Source organism: Athene noctua, chromosome 2, assembly GCF_965140245.1.
Source record: "Athene noctua chromosome 2, bAthNoc1.hap1.1, whole genome shotgun sequence".
Taxonomy (NCBI): Eukaryota; Metazoa; Chordata; class Aves; order Strigiformes; family Strigidae; genus Athene; species Athene noctua.
In genome coordinates, this window is record NC_134038.1 from 57,575,154 (window position 1) to 57,597,479 (window position 22,326).

The following is a 22,326-nucleotide window of genomic DNA, read 5'->3' on the forward strand; positions in this document are numbered from 1 at the left end:
TACACATACGATGAAGGTGACTGAATATCTCACATCTTTGCAGCTAAACCAGTTGTTTAGAAGGCATCTTGAATGTCTGCCCAGTCAGTGAGAAACGGATGCATTTGTTCGGGAAGAATGAGCTGGTTTGCCTGGGATGCAACTGCCTGAGTGCTGTTTAATGTGGGGAACTGTTACCTTTGGTTTTGGTAAGCAAAACCATTCCAGAGGACATAGTGAGTTTTTCAGCATTAAAGTGAAATGTTTACTTTGCTATGACTTCTGCTCAGAAGCAGAAGGTTCTTATATAAACTTAGTAGTTTTCTTAGTGCCATTTGGATTAATTTAATTTTCATATGAAGTAACATTTTGGAAATTAAAATTGTCAAAATTAACAAGAAAATTCATGGTCAGGAAATTATCAGAATATTTGCTTCATTAAATAGTATTTCAAATTTTTAATATTTTTGAAATATTTGTTTTCAAGGCAGCCTCTTGTGAAATGATGTGTCCAAATAGCTAACAAGACCCCATGAGATATGCTCAGACTCCTGGCAGGAGGTGGGCCAGTAAGTCATGGTATTTGAAAGACCTGCATGCATCCACCACCCATCTTTGAAACAGAAATATGAAACTCTGTATGAAATTTCTTAATCTTTTGCCCCTTTATAAGTAAAACCAACATCTTTATTTCTAATGGGTTAATAAATCCAACTAGAAATACAATAGCCTTTACAGATGCAGTACTTTTCAAAAGCAGCACAACCTTAAAAGCAAGCTCAGGAGAGTATAAAAGACATGAAATCTTACCAGATAGATAGGAAAAAGTAATTATTCATTCCTACAAAAGGTCAGCTGCAGTCCTGAGTCTGAGCTTTCAATAAATGGTGAAACCTAATTTATTTGTACTGGGTATTGCTGCTTCCTAATATAACCCAAATCCTCAAGGGCATGCTGGTAGTAATGCAAACACAGGATGATCTTTTAGCCAAGAAATCATTTCAAAATTTATCTAAAGCAGAAAGTTATTATGATTCCACAATGGTGGCATGCATTTGTTTGACATTCACCACAGCATACTGGGGACAGAGAAGTATCTGAATTTAGTTCCCATGATCTAACAGAGAAGCTATCTAAGCAACTTGGTGCTTTAAGCCTATTCTCCTTTTTTCTTCACATAAACATTTTGTGAATAAAGCACCCAAACTATACATAGCAAACAAATGAAGAGATTCGTAAAAAGTTTGTAGAAGGATTTCAAGGCATCGATTTCAGCTCCATCAGTTCTATTTGATGTATAAGAAAAATATCCAGAAATACCTTAAATGCCCCTTTTGGTATTTTAATGAACATTGAATACAAACTTAATTACTGCAGAGTTGAACTATTCTTAGTTGCATTTCTCATGAACTAAAATACTGTTCTGAAAGAACAAGCATTTCAGTAGAACCATTTGCAGAATTCAAGACCGAGATGGTCGAGTCAGCATAAAATAAAAAATGGATGTACACCACTACGACTAAGAGAAAAAGAAATTGCAATGTTTTTACAGACTGACTAAACACAAGAGGAGGATACACTTAGCAGTAGAGTGAAGAGGAATAATTGCACTAATTTATGGGAAGTAAAGTTTAAAATTAACATTGTGGAAAACATTCCTGCTGGTAGAAATGCCATTTTTAAAGGTGTTTAAAATTAGTCCTAGGAAAGATCTATAGCATGCATACTGAAGAATATGACTCTATGTTACCTTGTGATCTAATTTTCAATTGCCTGTCTCACAGATTCTATACTCAAAATATGTTACCTAATCTAATAATCAGAATTTTATTCCATCAGAAGTTCAAATATAATAATTAAATTGTATTACTACATTTCAAAATCTGATTCTGTGTTATATGGAGATATCATCAGTGAAACATGACTGATTACGTAGCTCTTGCTGGCTTAAGATTAGCCCAGCTCACCCTTTCTGCATTTATTCTTTTTCTTTCCTATATGAACTCTGATTTTAAAAAGAAACTATCTGGGAGGTATTCAATGTTAGTTCCATACAATGCAGCTGTGCCTAACCAGAAATCTTTCATTAAGCTAAATAAGGAGTTCTAGCAACAAAGTTTTATTAATGCTAGGCAATAATCACAAGGCTCGGAAGAAACAACGATGTTCTGTTGGCTAAACATTTTTAAACACCCCTATCAGCCTGCCAACATAGGTCTCCTGTATGATTTATAGAATGCTGTAGCATTTTGCAGCCATCCTGAAAGAGAAGGTATATGACCTCTAAAAGACGAAGGGGATAAAAAAAAAAAAAAAAAAAAAAAAAAAGAAGTTAATTCCTGGATTACTTATCCTAAACACTCTCTATCAGCTGATTTTGAATAAAAGAACTCCAGGATAAAATCAGAGTAATTTAAACTGAGCCTGAAATTCGACATGTCTGCTTTGCTCTTGCAGATGGCTCAAATTAAACTTCTTCTAGATTTAAAAGATAAAGAGATGGTTGTTCTTCATTTCAAAATTGAAACTATAACTGTATACGGTTTAAGAGGTGATAGTCTGTATCACACCTCTAATTTAAACATTTTTCAAGTGTTTCTATTACCAAAGTGAAAATATTTTCAGAGGCTTTAATACAGCACTGTGAAAAGAAAAACTAAAACCAGAAAATGATCTTTTGATTCAGAAGTTGGCATTTGAACATAAAGAGACAAACTAACCTACAGAATTTGAAGACAAGGGTATAGCACCCTCTCACCCATTTCTGAAACTCTGTCAGGAGTTAGATTCTTAACTACACAAAGGCAACAAATTAAAAAAAAATACAGAATTAAGTTAGAACATTCATTCATACATTTCTGAGGTGAAAATTATGGAGCTGTAGAAACAGCTTTAATTTCCCTGCAGAATGAAAGCAAGAGAGGGAACAATCACTGTAAGAACGCATGAAAACTTCAAATAGTTTATCACAGCATAAGTAAGCAATTAAACATAAACCAAAATAATTGCAAGGGGGTTTCCTCCTTTCTGCTACTACAGCTTTTCTTCTTCCTCCTCATATTGTCTTTTTACTCAGCCTAGAAAGTAATGTACCAAAGGTGCACATTTATAGCACTTACTCTCATCTCATTTACGAGGGGAATAGAATAGAGTAGAATAGAATAGAGTAAAACAGAATAGAGTAGAATAGACTAGACTAGACTAGACTAGACTAGACTAGACTAGAATAGACTAGACTAGACTAGAATAGACTAGACTAGACTAGAATAGACTAGACTAGAATAGACTAGACTAGACTAGAATAGACTAGACTAGACTAGAATAGACTAGACTAGACTAGAATAGAATAATTTCAGTTGGGAGGAACCTACAATAATAATCTAGTCCAACTGCCTGACCAATTCAGGACTGACCAAAAGTTAAAGCATGTTATTAAGGGCATTGTCCAAATGCCTCTTAAACACTGACAGGCTTGGGGCATCGACCACCTCTCTAGAATGCCTGTTCCAGCGTTTGACCACCTTCTCAGTAAAGAAATGCCTCCTAATGTCCAGACTAAACCTCCTGTGATGGGTACAGCTTTGAGCTATTCCCATGTGTCCTGTCACTGGATACCAGGGAGAAGAGATCAGCACCTCCCTCTCCACATCCCCTCCTCAGGAAGCTGCAGAGAGCAATGAGGTCACCCCTCAGCCTCCTTCTCTCCAAACTAGACAAGCCCAAAGTGCTTAGCTGCTCCTCACAGGACATGCCTTCCAGCCCTTTCGCCAGCTTTCCTGCCCTCCTATGGATGCATTCAAGGACCTTTACATGCTTCTTAAATTGTGGTGCCCAGAACTGCACACGGTATTCAAGGTGAGGCCGCACCAACGCTGAGTACAGCAGGATAAGCACCTCTTTTGAATAGCTGGTTGTGCTGTGTTTGATGCACCCCAGGTGCTGTTTGCCCTCTAGGCTGCCAGGGCTCATATTAAGCTGACTCAATTGAGCCTACACCTGATCAGCACCCCCAGATCCTTTTCTGCAGGGCTGCTCTCCAGCCACTCCTCCCAATTTATACTTGTGCCTGGCATTACTCTGTCCTAGGTGCACAATCCAGCACTTGGATGTGTCAGATTTCATCCCATTAATCACTGCCCAATGCCCCAATCCATTTAGATTCCTTTCTGCAAGGCATCTTGCCCCTCAAGAGAGCAACTCCCAACTTGGTATCATCAGCAAACTTGCTAATGGTGCATTCAACTCCTGCATCCAAATTGCTGATAAATATATTGAACAGAACTGGCCCTAGAACTGAACCCTGAGGAACGTTGCTGGTGACCAGTCATCACCACCCTTTGAGCCCTGCCCTTCAGCCAGTTCTTCACCCAGCACACCGTGAACCCACTCATCCCACAGTATAGATAACTTTTCCAGAAGGATGCTGTGAGGAACAGTATCAAAAGCCTTACTAAAATCCAGAAAAAAACTACATTTACCTCATTCCCTTCATCCACTAGGTGGGTAATCTCATCATAGAAGGATATCAAATTAGTTAAACAGGACTTTCCCTTTGTAAGCCCATGTTGACTGTGCCTGATAGTTGCATTAATCTTGAAATGCCTTTCAATAGTACCCAGTATAATCTTTCTCCATAGCTTTTCCAGGAATTGAGGTTAGACTATCAGGTCTGTAGTTCCCTGAGTCTTCCCTCATGCCTCTTTTGTAAACTGGAATAACACTGGCCACCTTCCAGCCAGCAGGGACCTCCCCACACTTCCAAGACCTTTAGTAGATGATTGAGAGGGGTCCTGCCATAACATCTGCTAGCTCCTTCAGTACTCTATGGCTTAATTTATTTAAACTCAGGAAGATAGTACAATTCCAGAATATTTTTTTTAAAAATTACATTTAAAGGAAAAATCAAACATTTTGGTATATCCAAAACCCCTTAAAGGTGGTGTTTGCAAATGGCCCCTGTAAGAGGGGCCAAAACTAAATTGGGAGATAGAATTCAGAACAGTCTTGACCATTTTGGAAAAAAGTGGGCAAACATAAACTACCATTATACTGTAAGAATACTCACCTATATAAATATGGGATTAGAAAAAAATGGTTTGTTCTTCAGAAAAGGATTTGTGGATTACAGCAAATCACAAAGTGTGAGAATTCTACCATTGCAAAAATTACTGTTTAGTAATACATAAACAGGGAGTGTCACTTGCAGACACTTGAGTAATTGTTATACTTCAGTCTGTGCTAGTAAATTCTCCCTAGCTTTGGGCACGGAACTTCAAGAAATATCTGGAACACTTGTAGAAAACAGAATTAGACTAATCTCTTTCCTAGAAAACATGATGTATGAAGAAAGTTTGGAGGGACTGAAGCTGTGTAAAGAGAAGAGAATGAAAGAGAAGAGTACATATGACAGACATGACTGCAGCCTTCAAATACATAACAGGTAACCATAAAGACCCATGGAAAGTTTTTTCTCCACTTCCACATCAGACTGAAGGAGGAAGACAGGATATTTTGACTAATGGGAGAAAAACTTCCTAATGATAAGCATCAGAAGAGACTAGAGTATTTCCAGCGGGGCGCATAGGGCTTAAGTATAAGACAAACAGCTGTAAAAAATGTTTTTTTAAGAGTTGATCCGGGCCTGGATAGGGAAACAGAAAACTCCAGTCTTTCAGTTTATACTTCTGTACTTCTTATTGAGTGAAAAGAGTTGAATAAACATTAACAGCTAACTCTAAAATGCAGAAATCATAACACTCTGCAGATGTCATGGGCACAGTGCTGTCACTTCTCCAGCTATGGCTTAGCACACTGCTGTAGTCAGTTTTGCAAAGAATTATTCATATAGATGGGGAACAGTGGGGCTGTGTCACCAAATAATTACAAGCAGAAATATTACCAAAGTACTTTCTGGAGAGGGAATTCTGTGTTCTCCTCACTTACCTTCTCCTCACAGTACTGTGTAAACTCTGGTGCCATTAATAACAATAATTGATCTTATCACCTGATCTAGCAAAGGCATTGGCCTTTTCTGTGCCCTTCATTCACAGTGGTCTCTATACATTCTTCAACTTCTCCTTCAGCACCACAGGGGTCCAGCATCCATAATGCCAGTATCATGTTCCCCTCTTCATTAACTTCACTTGAAGCCCACCAACTATAACCATACCAGTAAACTAAATGGTACCAGTTTACTCTGCAAACATATTCAGGCACTGAAATTCAGCAGCTGAATTTTTCATATTGCTAAACAGTTAAAGCAGTGTCAGAACAACTTTGGTCAGCCAACTTCTTCACTCGCAAACAACTCAGGCATAGTTTGGGAATTACTGTGGGACAAATACCATTTCCAACAGGCAACTTCAACCCACCCTCTGCACCCAGGAGGCAAGGAGAGCTTAATGGTGAGGATGTGGGTCATCTCATGTCAACTAGCCTCAGTGTCAGAGTGCAATATGAGGCATATTCAATGTACAACTACAGCCATACCCATTGTCCTCTGAGGCCCCAAGTAAGGAAAACATTATTAGTGGCAGCTAGAATAGAAGCTGTTGCACTCAGCAACTCTTGATAAACAGAAACAGTTCGTTCCCTCTATTTCTTCAGAAGTGGACTATTCAGGATGAAGTCATTTTAATCAGTTTCCACAGTAGACCCTAGTTCCCATCACAGGAGGAAGAAAATGCCAGTGGTTGCATCTCTGTCTTGTACAGTTACAAACTCTCATACACAATTACTCTAAGTAAAAATCATGTCTTTTTAGTCATAACAATGTTAAACAGATATAGAAAAGCAACTAATCCAGTTCACTCAACCAATAATATATATTTCTGAAAAAAAAACCAACATATTTTTAGACTCTGAAGGTCTGATGTGAATCAAAACAGCCTAAGACATTCCAGTTAAAACCGATATTTCATAAACACAATTATGCCTTTTATTTTAAGAAATGGTTTGAGTTAAAGGTGAAATGGTAATGCTCGCTCCAAGTTTCCTTAGGATTTTGTTACTTTGAGTCAAATGCTTTACTTCACATAAGGTTTCTTCTGTTGAATTGTAGTACAACTGTTTACTCAAGTGGCAGCAGCATACTCTATGATAAATTAAATGGACATTTATCAAAGGTGAGTTGACAGGTTTAAATGTTAAACATAAGCATTGTAAGACAAGTACAAATAGTTTCTACCTGGAGGTTACATATCCAAATCACTGGATAGATATTTTAATTAACTTCTGCATAATAAAGAACATTTGCTTCTGAATTATTGAAGAACAATTCCTGAGAGAGGAAGATACAAAATACCATGCAATATATTTTTAAGTAGTGTTTACATATAAATAAAAATTGAAAAACCTTCTTCTCATACAACACATGCAAGAAAGAGACAAATACTGTTTAGAAACATAAATCTTGGGGTCAAGATTTAAAGTCAAATTAAACGAACAACTTGAGAGTTCCATCAGACAGAGGCATAATACATGGGTAGAGGAGTTTTCATTACTGAATCTCATTTTATTCTTAATACATTGAATTATGATCTAATAATATAAATGTGTAGCCATCTCAGCTTCTGAGGGAATTTTGAGAAAGCCTAAAAGATGAAGACATACAACAGTCAGTGCTAAGCCGAAAGAAAATGCATCTCTGGTGGGAATAAAATAGTTGACATGCTTCTCTCATTTCTTAAACACATCTAGTCTTCTTGCCCTACTAAAGTAATTCTTACAGCAACAAATTGGGAAAGAAGCAAGCTGCAAACCCACAGGAGCACAATGCTAAGTGCCTTCTCATCAACACTTCACCTTTCAAACCACTGAAGCATTTCAACACTTAAAATGCTAATAAAAACTAAAAGGTTTTTACTCACAGTTAAAACCAGGTTCAATAGTTTTTCCAGCTTCAAGACTGTTTATTGTAATCTGAAAGATGATGTGCAGCAGCAGAAATGATAGACTGGTGAAACACAGAGATTTTAATAATCGTCCTGTATGCCCTAAAAGACAAAATATACATACATACAGTTGGTGAATTTCTAAACATTGCTTAAAGTTTTTTTTTGTATAAAACCAGTAAAAATATCCTGACCAAGGCTATTTCTGCAAGTCAGTTCCAGATTACTCATGACTATACCTTAAGGGTCAACATCATAGCAAAAAACATACTTAAATTATAGTGTCTTTGAGCACTCCTTAATCACAAACCCCAATGATTGTTATTAATGATATTTCTTTTTACTTTCAGGATTTAAAAAAAAAAAAAAAACACAAAAAATAACCCCAACACAACAACCAACATTTCTCAAGTCTCCAGATAGGAATTTTACATCACGATGCTTGTCACCATATTACCTGGTACAAAGACAAAATAAGGATGATACTTCCAATCTTGATAAAGTTAATCTAACTACTGTTTGCAAAACAAATTACATGCAAGGGGGGATAACAACACAAAAACCTCAGTTCGGCTCAGGAGTATAGGCATACTTTCAAATGAATGCTTTGCTTTTTGCAGACTACCCTCGTTCTCTTCCTTTAGAAGTTTTTGAAAATAGTTGTCAGTACACACTGAAGAATGTTCTGCCAGATACACTTGGTCATAGTTCCTCTATGATTTATTGGATATATATAGCTAAAAGCCAATAGAAAATGTTTGATGAAGACTTAGAAAATTCCTTATAAATCCTCTAGGAAACACTCGGCTTAATCACAGGCAGCCAAACTTGCAAGGTATGAATAAATAAAGTAAACCATTAGTATTTCAGAAAATATGCATCTTCAAGACTAAGTTGTATTGCTGATAAAAGACATTAAATATCACCCTACCTCACCTATCTGCAGTGAAAGTTGTTTCCAAACTATTTTATATCTAGACTTCACACCACTTGCTTTATGCATTTGAGGGTCTTTTTTTAATTTACAGATTAAAAAAACATCATCACTGGAATTCTTACTCGAGGTTACAAATGAAGCGAAGGCTATGGAGGGTAGAACTAGCAGAGTACACCTGAGAAACATTCAATCTACATACAGCCTGTTTTGTTCATACTTATTCTGCATGTGTCTGAGCACCTACTAGAAAAATTACAACAGTTCATATTCTGTATCCAGACAGTATATCAGTTTTTTACTCTCTATTTGTTATAGTTCAAGCATGTTGTTGATGGCCCAAATAGTAGTTTATAAAGCAAAGAATCAGATAAACATGATTCAACAATTTTAGAAAAAGTTATAGAATATCTCAGACTCAAAACTTTTGTCATATGATCACTATCTTGACTGCAAATTTTGAATACCAAATGCCTATAATGAACTAATGAACTTTTTTTTTTTTTTTTTTAATAAAAGATTAAGCAATTCAAACAAAATGAAAAATGGCAAGAGTGAGACTACGTATGAATTTCTGTGATCTGAAAAAGAAGGTACATTCACTAGCTATGTGCTTTGTATGACCTATTTACTAGTCTTTACTGGTAAGACACCAGAGTCCACACAGAAAGCAGACAACATGGGCTGCAGAGCATTACAATAAAAAAGACTAGATTTAAAATTCTTTAGATCAGAGGTCATTTTTTGTTCCTCTTCTACAGAAGCTGGCCTGGTATTCCTGGCTTAAGACAACAACTTCTAAGCACTATAAAAGCATAAATAACAAAATAACTCATATTTTCAAAATCATTAGAAGAATGAATATATGACAAGCTACACGTTATCAAATCACCTGTTAAATGTGATGTCATATGTAATGCAATCCAAAGACTGCTAGCTTTTACAATTTTTTGGCAAGTTTCAATATTTGGTGGTTTGTTCCTGCATTACCAGATCCTGTGCTCATGGTATTATGAAAGCTGCATGTTCAGAATATACTAAGAAATCACGTATCTCAAAGCTGAAGACAAACAGTTAGACAACACAAATTCCATGGAATTAACAGCTGTGTTAAAACGTATAGATTTTAAGGACAGTCTGGTGATTTCTGAAGTTCTGAGTCACAAAGTCTCCTCAGTGGTCAGGAGTTAATAATTCAATAGATATTGAGCACTGAGTTGTTCATATAGAAGTGGATTTAGAAGTTTTTTGATAGAATTGTTTCAGTCAGCCTCCAAAGGAGAAAAAAATGCAATACAATTAGCCAATGTACCTTCCACATAAATAAATAAAACTATTAAAAAACTTGGGTCCATCTTTCAATATTTCAATTGCCATATCTCTCCAAAATATAGCTCAATTTTAGATTTCATTATTTAAAGCTTGAAAACAAACACATTTAAATTGTAGATTGAACAAAGCATTTCTTTAACAAAGTCTTAACTTTTGTAATTGTCTTCCTCCTAGTAACTGTAGAAAATGTTGAAAATATATTTCATGAAATGCTGAAATATTGAAAAAAATATCTCCTTCTGCACAAAACTAGGGAAAATTTACAGGACTATTAACACCCATGATAATAAACAGTCTCTCACTGTACTGGTAAATATGGCAGGGAAAATACACAGCTGGAAGGCAGCTAGACATGCTCAGTGTAGGTTATAGCATTCCTCAAGGGCTGCTCCCTTCATGGCCATCGGTGGGACAGGACCACCATCAGATCCTACTGAGCAGGAGCCCTTTGCCTGCACCATGTTCAGCTGTGCCAGCAGAAAGTAGACACAAGCATTTGGAGAAAACTAAGAAATACTATGCCCCTGATTTCAAAAGTTTTGGAGAGACATCAACAACTTGAGAGAAATGGGAGTGCTAAAAATCAGTGAATTACTGGATACTTAATTTATGCCAAAGAAGAAGTGACAGATTTGGATAAGGGATGAGTTTCAATTTATAGTGGGTTTGGATAAACTAATTTGACTGTATTTTTACTTACATTTTTTTCTTTCTACTGGAAACTTAGTTCTAAATTACACAAAGAAAAATTAACTGTATATGTACAGAACTGAGATGGTGAGAAAAGAGACAGCTGAAATTAAACTCCTGAAATAAAACAGAGTTTCTTATGATGAGAACGAAATATTTTTGTCATCCTTCTTTAATTTTTATTTATTCTAATTCACTCACAGTTACAATCCTTTTGCTAAAACGTTCCTTAACTGTTCAGTTGCCTTAACGTGAAGGTCCTCAAGGACATGAACAGTAGGTGACTGACCCACAGAGAAGGAAACATATATTGTTCAGGAAACTGTGTGGACAGAACAGACACACAAGAGAACATTGCCCTAGCCCACACCAAAAATCACAACACTGATTCCTTCATTTTTGATTTAGATGTATAGACTCGTCCATGTTCATCAAGACTGAAATACCACGTATTCTGGCAAAGCACCTGGGTTTGTGGCTTAAGCACTGCGTTCTGATTTTACTCACACCAGTGTGGTGCCACCAGCTTCTGCAGATTGTGGTGGATGGAAAGGAGAGAGCAGATTTGCCTCAGAACTGGCCTGAAAAACTAAGAAAAGTAGGTTTGCTTTCTGGCGCAGTGTGTCACTCTTAATGGCACCCAGCGTGACCAAAACCTGGCATGTGGCTTTAGAAACGTACCCTGGTGTGTCTTGGAAGCACACAGGGAGGTTGCTCTAGCCTCCATGTCTCTCCAGAATGTTCCTGGGAAAGGGCTTTCTCCACTCCCATCAAGCCTGCAGGAAGCCAGTCAGGATGCAAAGGCTTCATTACCCTCTTTCTCTCCAGCCCAGCTGCAGCACTAAACTGGACTGAAGAGGGCCAAAAGCTTTTCACACATGGCAGAGGAATCCATTTTTTATTTTTCGAAGGTAATCCAGCCAAGAGCTGGATTAGTGATGGCACGTCCCCCCACAGCCACAGGCATGTAACTTCAGTACAACTATTTGAATGTGCCCAACTAGGACTGCTGCCTTCAACAAATACATGCACCTCCTGACTGCCTACATCATGATTGTATGTAAAGGTGGAGCCTGCTGCTCACATAGTTTCCAACAAAGAAAAACAGTATATTCATGTTTAGACAGGCAGTCCTGGATGTTTTCTGCTACCCCTTTCCCTAAAATAGCAGAGTATGACAGAATTCAGTTTTTTCATATGCCTGGAACTTCCTAAGAGTGTCTTTCAAAAGGATGTGCTAATAGGATATCAAATAACTGAATGGCAAATTGCAATTGAGACCTGCTTTAAAATAGCATATATTAGCTTTTACAATACAATCCGACAGCGAGCCTCAGACTAATTCAAAGAGCATATCATATCATATTTGCAGTTGCTTGCAAGGTGCATTTCATTCCACACTGTTTTTTTTCTCTTTCTGATCTATTGGATGGGGCACAACAAAAAATTGGTTGAGTCTCTAACAAAGTCAATAATACTGCTAACAATTTATCCAGATTTTTTAATAAGTAGTATTAAGTGTCTATATGCAGGAGGTGATCAGTTCAGAGGGTCAGTATCCATTCTGCATGCCATAATGATATCAGGAAAGGGAAAAAAGAAGAGGAAAATAATGGATTTGAAAACTTAAGACCATTCTAATAGTGTAATTCCTTCATCGTGATCATACATATGCTGCATTGTTTCACCTAAACAGTAGATTTAAGAGTGTTTGGGTGTCTTATTTGAAGCTTTTATTACTTTGCACTGGGATTTTTTTTTCACATGTAACCTTAGGGTTGCATTTTCTGAAGTCAGTTGGGTTTTGGATTAATTATAACATCTCTTTAGCCATACACTGTACCCCAAACTGCTGCAACACTTTCAGTTCTACTTCAACAGTTTTGCTTGGAAATTATTTTACACCTCACTTCTTATTCAGATCACAGCAGATGAAATACCAAAGCACAAGTCATTTTTCACATAATCTCTGATAGGATAGGGTGAGTGATAATGATTAATATGCATTTATCTCCTGAACTAGAGACGCTTCAGTTAATAAAGATATTCTATTAGAGCCATTCAGAATTTATCTTTTAATAAACCTCTTCATCACTAAGTGAAAAACATAAAACTAAAGAGCTCCTGGGATGAGGCCTAGTTGCAGTAAACTTTTGCAGCACAGACAGGGTCAGTCCCACAGAATTTGTTTCAGCTAGAGATCTTAAAATATTGTCTTGATTTTCCATCAGGAAACCTAGCATCATTCCAAGATTTTAATCTCCTGCTCCATGGTTCCAGATAGGATTCTGTCAACATCATCTATACTGTAGATCAGGGAAGCTGGGGGCAGGAAGTTTAGAAAACATTTAATTCAAAACATCTGTTCTTTGGAAAAATATGGAAGCTTAGGAGTCATATGATCTTAAAAAAATATATATCAAACCATGATAATTTCACAAATAAAAGAAATCCCACCTTGGGTCAGCTCTGATTTAAGTACCTCAAGATATCACAACTAACTTACCAAGATAAATGCAAGAAAAGAGTTCTGATTTGAAGTTGCCTTCTGCCAGAATTTCAGAGGTGATAAAAAACAGAGTTGATCCCAGCTGATCAACAGGAAAATGTCACCACTGAGTCCAGCACAAACATCTGCCATTTTGGCCACAAGTGTAAAATGTTGATTGACACATTTAAATGTATACACAGATGAATTTCCTGAATTCATCAGTACTATTGTACATTAATTGGTGCTTAAGACAGCAGGACACCTCCCAGTGACCATGGAAAATGAAGAAAGGAGTCAAATACAAGTTCTAAATTCAGCTGAGATTTTCAGTGATGACTACAGGGTTAAACTTGCAAGGCACAAAGCAATTTAGCCCTGTCCAAGAGAGCACTTAAACACATGCATATCTTGGAGCAGATGAACAGGGACTGAAGGGCTCTCAATGTTGCATGAAAGGTTAATAAAATAAGACTGACCGCTTCACTGCTAGGGTATTGACACACAGTGTGGTGACCCAGCCTGAAAGCACACAGCTTATAAATCAGTGGAAGACAAACCCTTTTAGATACCACTACACCATCCACTGTTCAAACTGGTGCTCTGCAGAGGATAATTTTCTCTATTTCTCCTTACACTTACAATGTATACTTATGGCCAAGTGTGCAGGATAGGCATAACCTCAGTGTTTTCAACTCTTCTCTTCCCTGCGCACTTTTGGAGGTGCAGAGAGACAGTGCCCTCCAGTTTCGGGTTCTATAAGAACAATGCTAAATGTCTGCTAGCGCCAGTTGTATCTATTATTAAACAATCTTTCCTAGACGTAAAATATCTGTAGTATTTCCACATGCACAGCACAGCTATGCTTAGAGCTTTGGCCTCTTGAGTGCGGAAACGCAATGCGACAAAGCTATGAACAAGGGATAGAGGAGGGCAATCATTCGGAAGGACTGTGCTAAGAATAAAATTTGATAATGGTGTGCCTTGTACACTGTATATTGCGCAATGGCAAGCCATTGATCCACCAAGTAAAGTAACTGCATATCGGCTCCTATTCACTAAATCTTACACATCTTCAGTAGACTCAAAAAAGATAATGCTTAAATCATCCTAAAGCTGCCAGGAATTATTTTAATGGTTAAAACAGTGCTATCATTTTCTACCCAAAATAAAACCAAAACTTACTTCCTCCTTTCTTGAAATCACTGCCATCCTTCCCCTGCACAGTAAGCATACCTATCGGTACATCTATATTTAGCTTAACAGAAAATGCATTTTTTTTTTTTTCCCAAAGAGTATCTTATATTTCAATATAATCTTCTACCTAGAGGATTTGAGCTTACTAGAGCCTTAAACAGTGGGAATACATCACCCCTGCAAAAATACAAAACCACTTGGTTCACTTGCTGGATTTCCAGCATCAAGACAAAAATAGAGAGCAATTAACTAATGCCATACTCTATACTGTAGCTGCCAGGGCCCAAGCCTTAAAATGTGCATCCACAAACAATAGCTCAAGATTTCATGCTATTATTTTTAGCTGTGTTTAAAGCTATATGCTCAAGCAGCCGCGGTGAAATCCAGAACAGAAAAGTACTCCTGGCTGCAGGGAGTGCCTGAGCCTGTCAATCCTGCCAGAGGGCAACAGTGACAACACGTGTCTGCACTGCGATCAGCTGGATGACCTGATCAGCCTGGTGGCAGAATTCAAAGAAGAGGTAAAAAGATTTAAAAGTATTAGGGAGTGTGAAAGGGAAATTAGTGGAGTAGCACCTTGGCATTCATGAAGCAAAAGGAGCAAATGGAGGCTCCAAGCAAGGCAGGCAATCCCTCATCCTCTTGCTACCAGGCAGAAGGAGGGGACCTATAAAATGGGGGAGGCTGGAAACAGGTCCCTGCTCACGGAGGCAGCAAAATCCAATCCCAACCTCCCTAACCCTCCATGGTGTCCCTTCACAATACATTCGGGGCCCTGGAACTTTTGAATGAAGAAGAGAAGTAGGAAGAAAATGAGACAAACAAGGAGGAAGACCAAGGCCGGTTTGTTCTGGACCAGGTATTAAAACCAGTTCTCAAAAGAACCCCAGAAGAGTCATTGTAGTGGGTGACTCCATTCTGAGGGGTGTTGAAGGCCCCATATGTAGACCAGACCCACTTCATAGGGAAGTCTGCTGCCTCCCTGGGGCCCGGGTCAAGGACCTCACGGCAAAACTCCCTGCTCTAGTGAGACTCAAGGACTACTCCCCTCTCTTGGTTTTTCAGATAGGTAGCAATGACATTACCAGAAGTCCTAAAGCAATGATGAAAGATTTCAGGTCCTTGGGGAAACTGATTAAGGTGTTGGAGGCACAAATTGTGCTCTCCTCCATCCCTTCAGTTGGGGAGATGGCTGAAGAAGAATACAGGAGAACTCAACAGATGAACTTGTGGCTCCAAGACTGGTGTTACCATCAGGGCTTTGGATTTTTCAGTCATGGGTTGGTATACAGGATGCCAGACCTTTTGGCATTAGATGGGATGCACCTGTCCCAGGGGGGGAAAAGGATCTTGGGGCAGGAGTTAGCTGGGCTCATTGAGAGAGCTTTAAGCTAGATTTGAAGGGGGAAGGGGGCAAAACATCAGCCCATCTAAAGTGCATGTATACCAATGCACACAGCATGGGTAACAAACAGGAGGAGCTTGAAGCCATGATGAAACAGGAAAATTATGATTTAGTGGCTATTACAGAAACATGGTGGGATGTCTCCCATAACCGGAGTGCACCTATTGATGGCTACAAGCTCTTTAGAAGGGATAGACAAGGAAGGAGAGATGGTGGAGTGGTGCTATATGTCAGGGACTGTTATTGCTTTGAGTACAAGCGTAGTGAAGACAGGGTGGAGTGTCTTTGTGTTAGAATCCAGGGGAAGGCCAACGGGGCAGATGTTGCAGTAGGAGTCTACTATAGGCCACCCAACCAGGACAGAGAGGTGGATGAAATATTCTATAGGCATTTAGGAGAAATCTCACGATCGCTTGCCCTTGTTCTTGTGGGAGACTTTAACTTCCCAGACATCTGCTAGAAAAACAACACAGCAGAGCAGGACCAGTCCCAGAGTTTCCTGGAATGTGTGGCAGATAACTTCCTGATGCAGCTGGTGAGTGAACTGACAAGAGAAGGTGCCCTGCTGGATCTCCTCTTTGTGAACAGAGAAGGGCTGGTGGATGATGTGGCCGTTGGAGGTTCACTAGGGCACAGTGATCATGAAAAACAGAGCTCTCTATTCTTAGGGAAGCCAGGAGAGGGGGCAGCAGAACTGCCATCCTGGACTTCCAAAGGGCTGACTTTGTCTTGTTTGGGCATCTGCTTGACAGGATCCCTTGGGAGATGGTCCTGAAGGGTACAGGGGTCCAGGAAGGCTGGGTGCTCTTTATGAAGGGAGAATGGCACAGGATCAGGCGGTCCCCAGGTGCTGTAAGAGAAACCGGCACCAGAGAAGACCACCCTGGCTAAACAGGGAGCTTTGGCTGCAACTCAGGGAGAAAAGGAGAGTTTACAGCTTTTGGAAGAAGGGGCTAGCCACTCACAATGATTACAAAGATACTGTGAGGCTATGCAGGGCAGAAAACAGGAGGTCTAAAGCCCAGCTAGAAATTAATCTGGCTTCAGGAATCAAGGATAACAAGAAATGTTTCTATGTGAGCAGCAAAAGTCCAGAGAGAGCCTCCATCCCCTGCTAGACACAGGAGAAAACATGGTAACAAGTGATGAGGAAAAGGCTGAGGTGCTTAATGCCTTCTTTGTCTCAGTCTTTAATAACAAGACCAGTTGTACTGAGGGAATCCAGCCTCCTCAGCAAGAAGAGAGAGACTGGGAGAACAAACCTCCCACAACCCAGGAGGATACAGTCAGTGACCTACTGCATCACACAGACACACACAAGTCTATGGGACGGGATGGGATACACCCAAGGGTGCTGAAGGAGCTGGCTGGGGTGCTCGCCAAGCCGCTTTCCATCATTTACCAGCAGTCCTGGCTGACCGGGGAGGTCCTGACAGATTGGAAATTGGCCGTGATGACCATATATAAGAAGGGTCAGAAGGATGATCTGGGAAATTACAGGCCTGTCTGCTTGATGTTGGTGCCAGGGAAGCTGATGGAGCTGCTCATCCTGAGTACTATCACACAACACCTGCGGGACAACCAGATGGTCAGGCCCAGTCAACATGGGTTTATGAAAGGCAGGTCCTGCTTGACAAACCTGATCTCCTTCTGTGGCAGGGCAACCTGCTTATTGGATGAGGGAAAGGCTGTGGAAGTTGTTTACCTTGACTTTAGCGAGGCATTTGACAGCGTTTCCCACAGCATTCTCCTGGCTGTTCGTGGCTTGGATGGGCACACGCTTCGCTGGGTAAAAAACTGGCTGGATGTCTGAGCCCAAAGAGTTGTGGTGAACAGAGTTAAATTCGGTTGGTGGCCAGTCACGAGTGGTGTCCCCCAGGGCTCGGTGTTGGGGCCACTCCTGTTTAAAATCTTTATTGATGATCTAGACGAGGGGATCGAGTGCACCCTCAGTCAGTTTGCAGATGACACCAAGTTCGGTGGGAGTGTTGATCTGCTCGAGGGTAGGGAGGCTCTGCAGAGAGACCTGGACAGGCTGGAGCCATGGGATGAGGCCAACTGGAGAAGTTTCAATAAGGCCAAATGCTGGGGGCTACCCTTGGGCCACAACAACCCCCAGCAGCGCTACAGGCTCGGGGAGGAGTGGCTGGAGAGCTGCCACTCAGAGAGGGACCTGGGGGTGTTGATTGACAGCCAGCTGAACAGGAGCCAGCAGTGTGCCCAGGTGGCCAAGAAGGCCAATGGCATCCTGGCTTGTGTCAGCAATAGCGTGGCCAGCAGGGACAGGGAAGGGATCTGACCCCTGTACTCGGCACTGGTGAGACCGCCCCTCGATTCCTGTGTTCAGTTTTGGGCCCCTCACTACAAAAAGGACATTGAATGACTCGAGCGTGTCCAGAGATGGGCATCAAAGGTGGTGCAGGGTCTGGAGCACAGGTAGTACGAGGAGCGGCTGAGGGAACTGGGGGTGTTTAGTCTGGAGAAGAGGAGGCTGAGGGGAGACCTCATGGCCCTCTACAGCTACCTGAGAGGAGGTTGCAGAGAGCTGGGGATGAGTCTCTTTAACCAAGTAATAAGCAACAGGACAAGAGGTAATGGCCTCAAGTTGCTCCAGGGAAGGTTTAGAGTAGATATTAGGAAGCATTTCTTTCCAGAAGGGGTTGTTAGGCATTGGAATGGGCTGCCCAGGGAGGTGGTGGAGTCCCCATCCCTGGAGGTGTTTAAGAGTCGGGTTGACTTAGCGCTGAGGGACATGGTGTAGTTGGGAACTGTCAGTGCTAGGTTAATGGTTGGACCAGATGATCTCCAAGGACTTTTCCAACTCAGATGATTCTGTGATTCTGTTTATCACAAAATAAAAAGTTACCTAAAAATTTTACATTACATTTTAAAGCAAAGTAAGAAACATTGTTCCAGGCTGTAGATATGCATGTAAAATGTGGGTTCCTTTATATTCTTTCATATATTATGTGTTTCCTTACATTCCTCTTTCTGTTTCTCTCTTTTTAAAATGCTACAGAGCTCTAAGAAAGGAAGAAAGTTAGTTTAGAGATAGACACTCACAGGAATGCCAACCAGACTTCAGTAAACACAGTCAAAAATGTTATGTGTAATTAAAAAAAACCCTAAACTGATTTAGAAGCAAAAACATAAAAAGTGCTGCATAGGATAATAAATGCCTACTTACTCTAGCTTCTTGCAGGATTTCCTGTTTTTCCTAGAAGTTTTCGTGCCCAGAATACTACTAGAACTGAGCTGTATCCTCTGCATCAATAGACAATACCATCCTTCAACCTAGTCATAATCTCTGACTCACAAGTTTACACAGGCAATTTACCCATTTTATTAACAAAATATTTTGTCAGACAAGACTCAGAACTTAACCATTCATTTTGTTTCCAGATGATACTCATAAGCTTTCAAAGCAAACAACAGCTACTTGATGTCTGCTTCTTAATTTGACAGGTGACTGTACCAAGCTAAATACAGGAAATAAATATCATCTCAGATACTAGCGCACAGAACACCAAGCAATTTTAAGCCACAGCTGTTCTCTCACAAGAGGATTTGAGGCTTTTAATACAGAGTTCTAGTTACTTCCCTTGAGGAACCAGACTCTCCATGTTTGCTACTAACAGATAAATATTATTTTGAATTCAAATTAATTCAGCCATTATTATCTGTTAGAAGCAGTGCTTGCAACTTACTTTCCTCACTCCTCTTTCATGGTCATAAAGAGCTGGTAATTCTATCCAGGACTGAGCTCCTTCAACAACAGAGAATCCAAACAACTCCCATGTAACTGGAGATGACAGCAGGTCACGTGCTACAGAGATAAAACACATTTTTAAAAAAGCTGTACTTACTAGGAGGTAAATAATACCTACCCACATACATTCATAAGCATCAAACAAATTTGATGCAACGCAGAGGAAGAATGGAAGGCTACACAGAAGTCTATGTAAATAAAACTAATACAGCCATGGCAAACTGAACCCTACACCATGATGTTTTCACACGAGAATAAGCATGCATAAGTATGTATACTGAACTCGCAGTGGAAGCCAAGCTATGAATTTCTACTCTTGGTACAACTTTCCCAAGAAGCTCCAGAGGCTGCCTCGGCTCAGGCAGGAAAAGCCTTGCAGAGTTTAACATCCTTCTGAAGAGTTTGCATTAATAACTCAAGCACAACATATGCATCTCATGACCCAGTTGAAGACTCCCTGAGCTGAAATGCATTGTCATTGCAACTTCAACTTTGCATTTCAAAAATGTAAATGACCTGAACTGCTAAGCCCCACCATCTACATAGAGCTGAGGTAACCTATGAAAGGGCATCATTTTGTTCCCTCTTTATCAGAGGTGCACAGGGAAGAAGAAAGAAGATGGAAAAGCAAATTATTTATGTAAGAAATTCAGTTCTACAAGTTTCCTAGCATTTAAGAACATGCTAGTATGCCACATTCTTCTTTCTGAGAAAAATATTACTTTCAAAAAACCTATTCCAATGGTCAAATAGAAGAAGACCAGATAGCTTTCTATAAACATCAGCAGTATCCTTTCACCGAAATCAGGTGGTTTCTAAAGAAATGAAAATACAAACTTCTCAAGAGACTATGTTGCATATTCTGTAAAATTCTGTAGAAAAATTGCTTACAGGAAGTCAGACAACCACAGACCAATACATCTGAGTTCCACACTTGAAATTGGTGAAAACTATAATACAGCTGAGAATTAGACAGTTAAGTAAGGACCATACACTGAGGTGTGGCCCAGGTAGTTACCACAGAAATTGGCCATGCCTGACAGATCTTAGAAATCTTCATGGAAACCACAGAATATGTGTATAAAGCTATTTTAGATGGCATAGCAAACTTAGTTTTCAATAAACTTCTGGTGAGTATTTCAGAAGAACAAGCTTCTTTCAAAGGCTCTTACAGGAAATGATCTGGCATGGGAATGGAAGAAACATCATCTTGGAATATACCAGCTCTGGCTGATGGTACTTTTGATTTATGTCCCAGTCCAGCTGTACAGGTTCAGAACAAAAATACTTTTTTTTCCCCATATTAATGACAGAATTCGTCTTATTTGTCACATTCTGTCTAGTACTCGTGGAACTAAATGGATGTAGATGTACTGCTTTTGGCTGGGACAGAGTTAATTTTCTTCACAGTAGCTAGTATGGGACTCTGTTTTGGATCTGTGAGGAAAACAATGTTGATAACTCAGGAATGTTTCTATTATTGCTGCGTGATGATTGCACAGAGTCAAGGCATTTTCTGCTTCTCAGACCGCCCCATCAGCAAGTAGCTGGGGGTGCACAAGAAGTTGGGAGGGGGCACAGCTGGGACAGCTGACCCCAACTGACCAAAGGAATATCCCAGACCATATGGCATCACACTCAGCAATAAAAGATGAGGGAAGACAGAGCAAGGGAGGGACATTCAGAGTTACAGCATTTGTTCCCAAGTCACTGTTGGGACATGTGTGATGGAGGCCTGCTTTCCTGAGATGGGTGAACAACTGCCTGCTGATGGGAAGTGGTGAATTACTTCCTTGTTTTGCTTCATTTATGCTCATGGCTTTTCCTTTACCTATTAAACTGTCTATCTAAACCCACAAGTTTTTGCATTTACTCTTCTAATCTTCTCCTCCATTCCACCAGGGGGTAGTGAGTGAGGGGCTGTGTGGTGCTTAGCTGCCTACTGGGGTTAAACCATGACAGTAGACTGTAAATATACATGAAATCTGGACATCAAGGAATTCATCCATGCTTGCAGAAACACTTGATTTCTTCAGAAGCAGAAATCACATTTTTCAGTATTGCAGAAAAGGCTTCCACTAAGGAAGAGTGGAGCTCACTGAAATGCTAAGATCCTAACACCACTCATGTTTTCTTGCAAATGGTATGCAAAGCCATTCATTGGAACATTCTGCAAACCAAGCAAAGAAGAACTAGATCTGTATTATCACTATTATATCAGTTCCATGTATGTATACACAACATTTCTCCCCTCTTAATCTCTCTGTACATATAAACATAGCTGTAATATTTTCTATTTTGTTCTATGTAGATCAGACAAAGGAATTATGTACAAAATAATCCATTACTTTCAACTCTGAAATGTTTATATGAAATTTCCTTGATAAGCCTACAGGTCAAGACCATAAATAAGTCATCACATATCCATATGAAGATACCTATTTTATTTTTTTGGACAGTAACTGCAGAGAGAAGCAAACAGCTAACATTCACTCAATTACATGCATCCTGTGTTTTGCACAGTGGAAAAAGGTGGCCAACATTATAGTAAGTTGAGCCCTTGCATGTAAGGTGTCTTTCAGACAAGTGTATAGATGGGCAACAAATGAACAGTGATGCCTTTTCTTCCAAGGATGGTTG

At 39.7% G+C, this 22,326-nt stretch overlaps 1 protein-coding gene across 9 annotated transcripts in view; it reads right to left on the bottom strand.

Moving 5' to 3' along the window:
* Window positions 1-22,326, bottom strand: part of PIEZO2 (piezo type mechanosensitive ion channel component 2) — a 314,600-nt gene that overhangs the window by 193,417 nt on the left and 98,857 nt on the right. For all 9 annotated transcript variants that reach the window (XM_074899237.1, XM_074899233.1, XM_074899236.1 and 6 more), the window contains exon 3: window positions 7,848-7,973. In XM_074899237.1, coding sequence (XP_074755338.1) covers window positions 7,848-7,973 — 126 coding nt within the window. The remainder of the gene's footprint in view (window positions 1-7,847; window positions 7,974-22,326) is intronic.